The sequence below is a fragment of the Propithecus coquereli genome, unplaced genomic scaffold (genome assembly GCF_000956105.1).
Source record: "Propithecus coquereli isolate 6110/MARCELLA unplaced genomic scaffold, Pcoq_1.0 Scaffold128, whole genome shotgun sequence".
NCBI classification, from domain to species: domain Eukaryota; kingdom Metazoa; phylum Chordata; class Mammalia; order Primates; family Indriidae; genus Propithecus; species Propithecus coquereli.
This window is the reverse complement of record NW_012136969.1, coordinates 4,188,166-4,198,015: the sequence shown is the minus strand read 5'-3', so window position 1 is coordinate 4,198,015 and position 9,850 is coordinate 4,188,166. Positions and strand designations below refer to the sequence as shown.

Sequence of the window (9,850 nt, the reverse complement as noted above, 5' to 3'; positions counted from 1 at the left end):
TGTTTTAAATAGTCCGTGTTTTAGATTCTACATTAATGCTTCTCTACAACTTTCATTGAATAATAATGTGTCATGTGATATATCTTTATTGCCCTTAGTGACAGAAAGTCTCTGCAGGACTCCCAGTGCATAGTCTTTTCTCACGGTCAGGTCTTGCATCCTGGAAACCTATGACATTATCGGGTCTACTCCCGCCACCTTTCCCTCTGTCACTCCTAATTATCTTACATACCATTGCATTTGAGCAAAGATACATCATGACTCAGCATTGGCTAATACAGTTACTTAAAGGAAAGAGAGCATTTTATAATAATGACAAAAATAAATTCAACAAACTTAAAATGCAATATAGCATAAAGACGGATCAACACAAAAGTGATGTATTCACAGCAATCTCAGGACTCAAGGTTTAACCTGGCTTTTGCATAGTTCTAACCAAAAAGGATCATATCTGTATTATCTGAATTCTATACTTTGTCTGATATACAATTTGCAATAATGAGGCTGATTCCACATTCCAATTTGTACAGCTTCTAAAGAATTCTAATAGGTTCTCAATAAAAATCAAAAAACTTGTTTTGTATTTTCGGTTTGTTGTTCCCATCTGTTTGCTTCTGAAGATAGAACAATTTCTGATGTAAAATCTGGGATCTGAGAGGGCATATACCTATGTCAGCTCATTTCTATGTGCATGTTTATGTCTGTGGGTGTTAGCAGAGTTCTAAATTATTATTAGGTTTCAAACAGTGATTGAAAAGAAAACTTTTGAAAGCAGTTCTAAGAATAATTTATACTAAAGCTATTTGTCTCCTTCATAGTTGCACCATCCCTCCCAAGGCTTCCGCTTTGGAACTGTCCGAGAAAGCAGTGCTGAAGATTATGTGAGACAAAGCTTCCCGGAGATGCACGAATATATGAGAAGGTACAATGTTCCAGCCACCCCCGATGGAGTGGAGTATCTCAAGTGAGTGTCAACCTCTCACATCCAAAAAGTTCTCACTGAAGAGAAGTCATTTAGATACCAACGTAGCGTTTGTTAGATTTTAAAAATGATAGATAAATATACCCACTGTGTGTTCAGTAATACCTCACACTGTGTGAGATCCAGGAGGCAATATGGAATAGCATGCATTTAATTATGTGACCTAGATTACTAGTTACCTGCATTGTCTCAAGTTGGCAGTAGCTTTGTTCAAAGAGCCAGTGGGACCATTAGTGTAGCAGATGGTGGGGGAAGAAAATGTCGGCTTGACATCGCTTGAGAAAACAATGGTGCAGAAATGATCAAACACACGGGGAATGTAGCCAGAGGATAAAGTGTCCCAAGGCAACCCTTTCCTTCACAGTGAATCTCTGAGCCTGTGGAATGCCTCCTCTTGCCACAAGGAAATGGGATTTATCTTAGAGATTTCCTGTAGAAAGGAAATAAGATAGAAGGCAATGGTTCCCATGCCTGTATCCTTCTCATCAGAATTTATGAGAAGCAATCAAGAGAAATCACATTGCCATGGCAGATTATCAGAGCCTGTAATTCAGTGAGGCTGGATGCAAAGGCGGACAGTGCAGGTATGGGTCTGCTCCTGTAGTGTGCCTGGGAGAAGGGAATGAATGGCTCCTGATAAGCACCGATGCATGCATGAGGTGAGCAGTCCTCTCCCTCCTGCCCAAGGGCATCAGAATAATAACAGACATCCAATCCTCCCATTCCTAGAATTATGCAGTATCAGGAAACTGGTTTCTCCATGGTCAGCTGCGATAATCTCCCCAACAGACAAAAGGACCTGCCACCTCAAGTTATTTTTTTAAGAAAAAGAGAAAATAAGTAAATAATTTCATGGCACATAAGGGCTTTGTCTTTCTCAGGAGCTTTAGTAGTAGGCCACTGAAACAATTTCATGGACTTTTAACTATAGCTTAGAGAGAAAGCCTTGTTCTCTCCTATTGGCAAAGTTATATATGATGTTTGAGTACTATGAAATGCCACTCTTAATTTTGAAAGAACATCAAAACATTAAGTCTCTTTCTGACTTAGAGTGTAGAGCTCCTTTGCCTCCGAGATCCTCTTCTGTATCCTATTCTTCAGGCAAATTCATGGTTGAGGGAGAGAACAAGATTTCAGGGAGACAGCAATGGCTCCCAGTTCAATAGGAATGGCTGACAAACTGCTGTCATGGTGAAACGCTGGCAGGGTGAAAAGGATGAGGTGAGCCACTGCTGTGGTCTCCAGGAGCTCCACTCCAATCAGGGTATTCATGCATTCCAGGGCCCACCTGAAAAGGCCCCCATTCCCAGCAGTGGCCCCACCATGGCCTACAGAAAACAATCATTAGGAAAGCAGGCACAGATGACAAAGGCCCCAAAGAAGTAAATTTTCCATGGTAATGCAGCTAGTCAGTAAGTAGAGTCAGAACTAGAACCAAGTCTCTGACATCCAACCACTGCTTCAGCCTAGTCCAGGTTGAACCATGATGGAAGAGTAGGTCCTTGATACTCAAAGAATAGTCCATGTTCCAGCAGCATCCACATTCCAGTTAATATCTGGGAGCTAGTTAGAAATGCAGCATCTCAGGTCCCATCCCAAACCTACTGTACCAGAATCTGCAATTTAACAAGCTCACCAGGTGGTTCACTGATTAAAATTGGAATATAGGCAGAGCTGATCATGAATGCCCTCTCACTTCTTTTCTCTGGGCCTTCTCTCTCCACTCCTATGCACTAGTCACTTCCTATGCACTTAGCCACCACTCCAAGTAATCTCGGTCTTCATGTCACCCCTCTGGCATCCCAGAGCTCTGACCTGCAAGGCACAACTGTGGAGTTGCCTTGTGCAAGACAGGTTCTTATGTACAGAACTTGTCCTTCCTCTCTCCCATGAAAATTCCTCTGAGCTTAGTGTTACTCTTTCAAAGTCCTACTTTATCAGATGGCAGTTTTTCAATAAATTAATTGCTATTAAAATTCTCATTTATTTTAGTATGTTAACATATGACTGGTTGTTTTGTGGTATGTGATATCTATTTGTAAATGAATGCTCGAAAAAAGACAGATCATGATTCTATAATAGAAGAAACAACTGGAGGCCCTGCCAAGTACAATGGTGATTCAGCCAGTCTAAAAGCTACTTATTCCTGGATCACACCCTGCCACTTCCTCACCAGTGACTCAGGGTCCCTTGGGAGTCTGTGAACTGATTGCTTCTTGCCTTCTTATACAACAGAAGCCTATCATAGCTAACTGCACTTTGGAGCCCCAAATCAGTAGTAGTTATTTAAGGATACCAGCAACACTAGACTTTAGAAATTATTGGTTCAAAACAATGAATTGAACCTCAGTTTTTTTCTATGATCATATTGCTATCACAAATATTTGTGGAATATTAGCAAATAGTAACGTGTTGCTATGTAACTCCCAAGGTACATTCTGCTATTGTGGCAATAAAACTTTGATTGGAGAAATGTTTTTCAGCTCAATTTTGGTTTTACTGCCAGTATTGGATTCCATTAAGTTTCCTCATCATCAACTCCCAAGAGACAATTCACATTCCCAACCCTTTCTGAAGCTTCCCACTGCTGTGGAGCTGGGAAGTGCTTTCATTTTTCTTAAAGTTAACCATAGGTCTCCTTGTAACTCAAATCCAATACCTCCTGGAAACAGGGATGAATTTTAAATTGGCTATTTCACTTCCTGGAAGAGTAGGAAAAGGAAATGATGGTCATTGGCATCAAAAAGGGAAGTTGATCAACTTACTTTGTGTCCATATGTGGCCCAGGCATAGCCATCCATGTAAACATGTGTATCCTGCCCAGTGATAAATCGTCCAGGTGTCTAGGGATGTCTCTCTTGTTTAAATTTTTGATGCACCCTAGCCCTATTCTACTCTGAGTTTAGAGGACACTCCTCTGTGTTGAATTCCAGCAGCCTCATTCCCAGATCTAAGAGAGGAAGGACTGAGTTCAGATAGAATGGAGAATTGCTCTCTTTGCAAAGCTGTTTGGACAACTATGAGAGTAGAAAAGCCTTCCTTAAATGGATGTGTGTCCTATACCATCCCAAAAAGGATTTAAAGTGGCTGAAAACAAAGAAGGCATTGCATATATCTCAGACAGTCCCCTTTAAAATTCCTCCTTCCTTGCCCTCTATATAAGAGGGAGCTCACTGTGCTGAGACATAGCCTTCATCTGGACCATTTCTGTGCCTATGTTCAAAATACGGGAAGAGTTTCATGAATGATGCCCAAGACATCTGATAGTAGCTTGAGTCCAGCGCATTGCCAATTCATTAATACAGCCCAGGGACACCTACCTTAAATTATTCTTGCCTGAACTGCCTACTGGGATGGGAGTAAAACATGAATCTCTGGAGATATATTAATAAATCAGGTCACTATGATATATTACATAAGCTTCCCCTTCCATTTAGTGAATGCTAACCTATGGACTTTAAAGAAATCTTTTCCCCAAAAGTGCTATATCTCTTATATGTATTGCATTAATATCTATTCCTAAATATAAAGTAATATTTGATTTCTGAAGAATATGATAGTGATCATGACAGAAAGAAATAAAAATTTCAATACCAATTAATGAGACTACCTGGCTCCAACACTTACTAGCTATGTAACCTAAATCAAATTACTTCAACTCTCTGAGCCTCAATTTCCTCATCTCTTAAGTCATAGTCATTATGAGTGATAAAATGTGTAGAGGACAATAAATACAATGCCTAACACAAAGAAGCTGCTCTGACAATATAAGAGAAATGAACCTTCTCTGTGCACCTTCCTATTTAATTCAGAGTTGCTCTGGCTTTGTTGTTGGATTTAGAAGTAATGAAAGGAACTGGTAGATAAACCCACTGGAAAGACATCATGGTCTCTTATAAGGGTGTCAGTCTCCCCTGGTCTGAACTCTAGAGGTCAGTGAGATGCCAACAAATCTGAGTCAGCAGCTAGCTAGTTTGTCCTGCCCTTAGTGCCCAGCTTTCTGTCCCCTAAACAAAAGCCAGCTGTTAGCCTTAGCACTTCCTGTCCATTAATGAATCATTTTCACTTTTCTTCTCACTTCTCTTCTCTTAAATATAGGAATGATCCAGAGAAACTAGACGCCTTCATCATGGACAAAGCCCTTTTGGATTATGAAGTGTCAATAGATGCTGACTGCAAACTTCTAACTGTGGGGAAGCCATTTGCCATAGAAGGTATTAATCAGTCACTCTTGATTCACTTTTACACAGGATGTGCTCAGGCTGCCAGCCTAGCAAGTCACAAATGCCAAAGTCAGAGGCAAAGAGCTATTCATCTTCCCTTGTTTTCATTTTCAATTCATAAGCACTTAGCTATTAAGTTGCTGAAGTTAGGAATTTATTTTTCACCTACTCAACAAACATTTATTTACCCAGTTGTTAGGGGGAAAAAAATCATTGTTACCCAGATGATGTTGCTTCAGATATCTGGGAGTAGTAGCACAGTGTAATAAATGGGAAGTCTCCATTTATAAATGGACACTTCCCATTTATTACACAAGATTAATCTAATCTGTATTTTTTAACAGCGAAATACTGTAGTGAATCTGATGCAAAACCTAGAGTGATTACGTTTTACAACTGGAAAGACCTCAATGTTGATCTAATCTAATCTACTCATTTTACACACAAGATAGCCCAGGAACATTATATCACATTTCCTTAATCATATAATTAGACAATAATACTGGGATTAAAAATCTAAATCTCATGGTTCTTAAATAAGTATTCTTCTACTAGTTGGAAAATAAGTAGAAAAATATGTTGTTCTGTAGTTTAGTACCCTTTAGGGTCCTAAATAAAACCTTATTTGGGACCTCAGATTTGCCTTTTTCCCCACTGGCAGCAAATTTTTGCTTCCAACTTGATCAACCAATCAATCAAACTTTAGGACCAAAGAAAGATTGCTTTGTCAGTAGCTTCTTTCATTTTGAATGACGGTTGATATATGGAGCTGATAGTTTGAACCAGCAAATTTCACATCTCCCAATTCCCAGCTCCCCTTCCCTACGAGCACATGCTGGCTCTCAAGACAGCCATGCTCACTTGTCAGAAAACACTTTGGCTTAAAACAATCCCATGGGGGTGCCCAAGTCCTATTTCCAGAAATCTGTACTTTCCTGTATGTTAACGAGGATATCAAAGCTAATCTGATTCCAATTTCCCAATTTCCCAACCACAGTTGGTCTCCATCTCCCCGAAACATGTCAGCAGATTTTTCTACTTTAGTCTTTGTTTTTGTGATAAATGAGACTGTAACAGCTGATGCTGTTTCTCTGAGCCCTTTCCTAGGAGAAATCAGTCTCCTCTCCAGGCAAAACGACCCCCACCTGAACCAAGGATGGAACTCGGGAAGAGAGATAGTTAGTGATAGCGGTCTTCTATTAAGACTGCAGTCTGGGGTAGCAAAGGCAGAAAAAGAAAAAGAGAAAGCTGGAAGACCAAATGACATTCAGGATATAACCTCATTTTTATGTAACAATGGAAAAATTCCCAATTTTTGTGGCATCTGGGGATGTTACATTTTATTTCTGTCCTAGATGCACTGGGTAATTGAGGTCCCTTCTGCTATTGGTAGCTACTAACAATGAATCATTTGCAGAGGGCAGAAAAATGAGGGGCTCCATTTTCCACCTTTGTCTTCAGGGGGCAACTCTATCTTGTCAAAAGACAGTGGTAAGATGGCTTGTTTGCCTCTGCCAGCCCCCAGTGCCAGATGCCACACAATTAACTCCCCACTGGTTTCCTGTTTACATTTCCATCTGTGCTCCTGAGACTTAGTGTCTTGCGGGTCCCATCATCTCTAGACACACCACATTGTTTTCAAAGAGGATAGGCACAAAATGGCGCACGGAAGAGCTCTCCCTGCAAGGGAGCAGAAAGACTGTAGATTTTAACTGAGAGAGTTAAATAATTGTTGGTTTATTCTCAAAATGATGGGGTACAAATCAGAAAATTTAATTTGCTACTGCCCCTGCCAACAAGTTCACAACCTAAAAACATAACTCAGGGGCCCAGAGCGGTGGCTCACGCCTATAATCCTAGCTCTCTGGGAGGCCGAGGCGGGCGGATTGTTTGATCTCAGGAGTTCGAAACCAGCCTGAGCAAGAGCGACACCCCCGTCTCTACTAAAAATAGAAAGAAATTAATCGGACAACTAAAAATATATAGAAAAAATTAGCCGGGCATGGTGGCACATGCGGGAGGCAGAGGCAGAAGGATTGCTTGAGCCCAGGAGTTTGAGGTTGCTGTGAGCTAGGCTGACGCCATGGCACTCACTCTAGTCCAGGCAACAGAGTGAGATTCTGTCTGGAAAAAAAAAAAAACATAACTCAGTAAACCACAAAGGGAAGATACTTATAAGTTAGACACAATGTGATAAAGATACTAGTAAAAGTCTTGATTGCTGCTTTTTAAAAAAATGTGAAGCTCATAGATTTTTAGGGAAATATTTCTCTCAATGAAAATTTTGAAAATATTATATGCTTTCCTTTAACAACATTTAAGTTTTTGAATTTATTAAAATGTGAGCTTTATTAAGTTAGTCTGCATAAAACAAAATCATCAAAATGGTTTATGAACAATACGTTCCCATTTAGCTTAAGGGAATGTTTTATATGACTACTGGTACCCCTTCACAGGGCCTAGTACAATGCTAGGCATATGACAATTATGTGCTAAATGATGTATTATCTATTAAATAAATCATTAGGTTAGATTTGAAATAAGTACCTAATTTACTTACTTATGTAGTTAATCAACAGCATTCTCATAGTTTGCACATACTTTCCCAAAGGTTTAAATGATTTCAGCAATTTAGACAGGAGAGGAAACAGAGTGCAATGATTCCTTCATGCTGAATGTACCTTTACTGTATAAAGTATTGATATTATACCTACTCAGTTTGACAACTGCTATGGTCTGAATGCTTGTGTCCTCCCAAAAATCATACATTGAAACCTACTCCCTAATGTGATGGAATTAGGAGGTGGGACCTTTTGGGAGGTGATTAGGTCATGAAGTCTTTGTTCTTAGAAAATGGAATTAATGCCCTTATAAAATAGGTCCAAGGGGCTCATTCATTCTTTCCAGCATATGAGGACACAGCAAAAAGGTGCCATCTATGAACAAGAAATCAGGCCTCGGCCTTCACCAGACACCATATCTGCCAGCACCTTGATCTTGTACCTCCCAGTTTCCAGAATTATAAAAAATAAATTTCTGTTGTTCATAAGCCACCCATTCCATGGTATTTTGTTACAGAAACCCGAACATACTCAGATAACTACTAAATACCCCTTCTAATTCACCATTCTGCATTTATCAGACTTAAAAAGTAAAAGAAAGGCAAATGAGAGAGTGGCTCCACACTGAGTTTGAAACTCTTTCTTGAGTATTCATTTATGCTAAAGAGTATGTGGTAGAACAAACCGAAACTATTAGGAATTCAAAAGCATGCAGGAAGTTTTTGGTCAAATTTAAATACCATATATAAAGGTATAAGTTGAGTCAGCAATTTAAAAATAAGAATTCTTTGACCAATGAACATGAGCAAATCTGAAAAGCAACTGATAAAGAGAAGGACAGAAATAAAAACCTCAAGGTTTTACTATTTTATGTTTCTGAATAAAATGGATTTTTATATCTTTTAACAAATACCTCTTCTCATCACCACATAATTTTTTCCTACTTCCCCCTCATTCTGTAGGCACAGATTATTTTAATTAGTTAATAGTAGTTATTATTAATTCTAGAAATCATTAAAATATCAATATTTGATATATGTATTAAAATATAAAATTTAAAAGGGTAGTAATGTATTTTTAGCAGTCGATTACAAATTAACCTAGACATGATGGAGTGGAATGATTTAATATTTATTATTTCCTATGTAGCAATTTTTTATAAATGTCTCTAGAATTTCAACCTACCTTTTTTTCTTCAGGGAATTTTAGTACTTTTGTTGTAGTACCAAAATTCTATTTTTAGGATAAGTAGATTTATCATAAGTATGAATTTCAAAATTTAAAAAACTTTCTTTTCATGTAGTTTTGTCTTATCTACCAAAAATACCACTATCAAAAATCAACCGCAGATGCCTTCTCTCATCCTCTCGTCTGGTAGCAATTTCTCAGTCCTCTGAACTTCCACAGAGTTTTATCTGTTCTCATTGTGTCCTAGTCATATTTTTCCTTTGTTGAATTTATGCCTCACTCATCTTTTTTTCCAAGAAAAATCATGTAACTTTCTCCCATATATAGTCTATGTATACCTCATCTCCCCCATGCCAGCATAAGCTTCTTATGGATGGATTCTGTGCTGTGTCTAATTTAACTTGGTGACCTCCATCGCACTTGGCAGAGTGCCTGGCACAGAATAAGCATTCAACACACGTTTGTGGAATTAATGGATAGATGAATGGGTGAGCAATGAATGTTTATCAAATGAAAACAAGTCTTCCATTATTATGCTAATATGGGTTGGAATTATTAGATTTAAGAGAATTTTTTAGAAGAAACAATATGATTCGTGAGGGTCCTTGTTAATGAATTTCCTCACCTATATAATCATATACAAGTTCTCACACTAACCTATTGAAAAGCTTTTAAATAAAATCTAGCTGTGAATAATATATACTTGTTTCTGCTGAAAACAAACTACTAGTTTAGATGACTGTGGTTTTTAAATGAATTACCTAGTTTGGGGGATTACATCAATATGCCTCCAGTAATGGGGCCCCTATTGAAGGGGAGGAAACAGGGCAAGTATCCCCTTGACTTGGACGCATGTTGTAATGAACATGGTGGAGAGAGAATTGGATTTAGAACCA

The 9,850-nt window shown here is 38.6% G+C and overlaps 1 protein-coding gene across 2 annotated transcripts in view; it reads left to right on the top strand.

Annotated features, from left to right (window-relative positions):
- GRIN3A (glutamate receptor, ionotropic, N-methyl-D-aspartate 3A) overlaps positions 1 to 9,850 on the top strand; it is a 179,926-nt gene that overhangs the window by 127,982 nt on the left and 42,094 nt on the right. For both annotated transcript variants that reach the window (XR_001137207.1, XM_012638287.1), the window contains exons 4-5: positions 819 to 964; positions 5,081 to 5,196. Coding sequence is in view for 1 of the 2 variants with exons in the window: in XM_012638287.1 (XP_012493741.1) it covers positions 819 to 964; positions 5,081 to 5,196 (262 nt within the window). In the remaining variant the exon portion in view is untranslated. The remainder of the gene's footprint in view (positions 1 to 818; positions 965 to 5,080; positions 5,197 to 9,850) is intronic.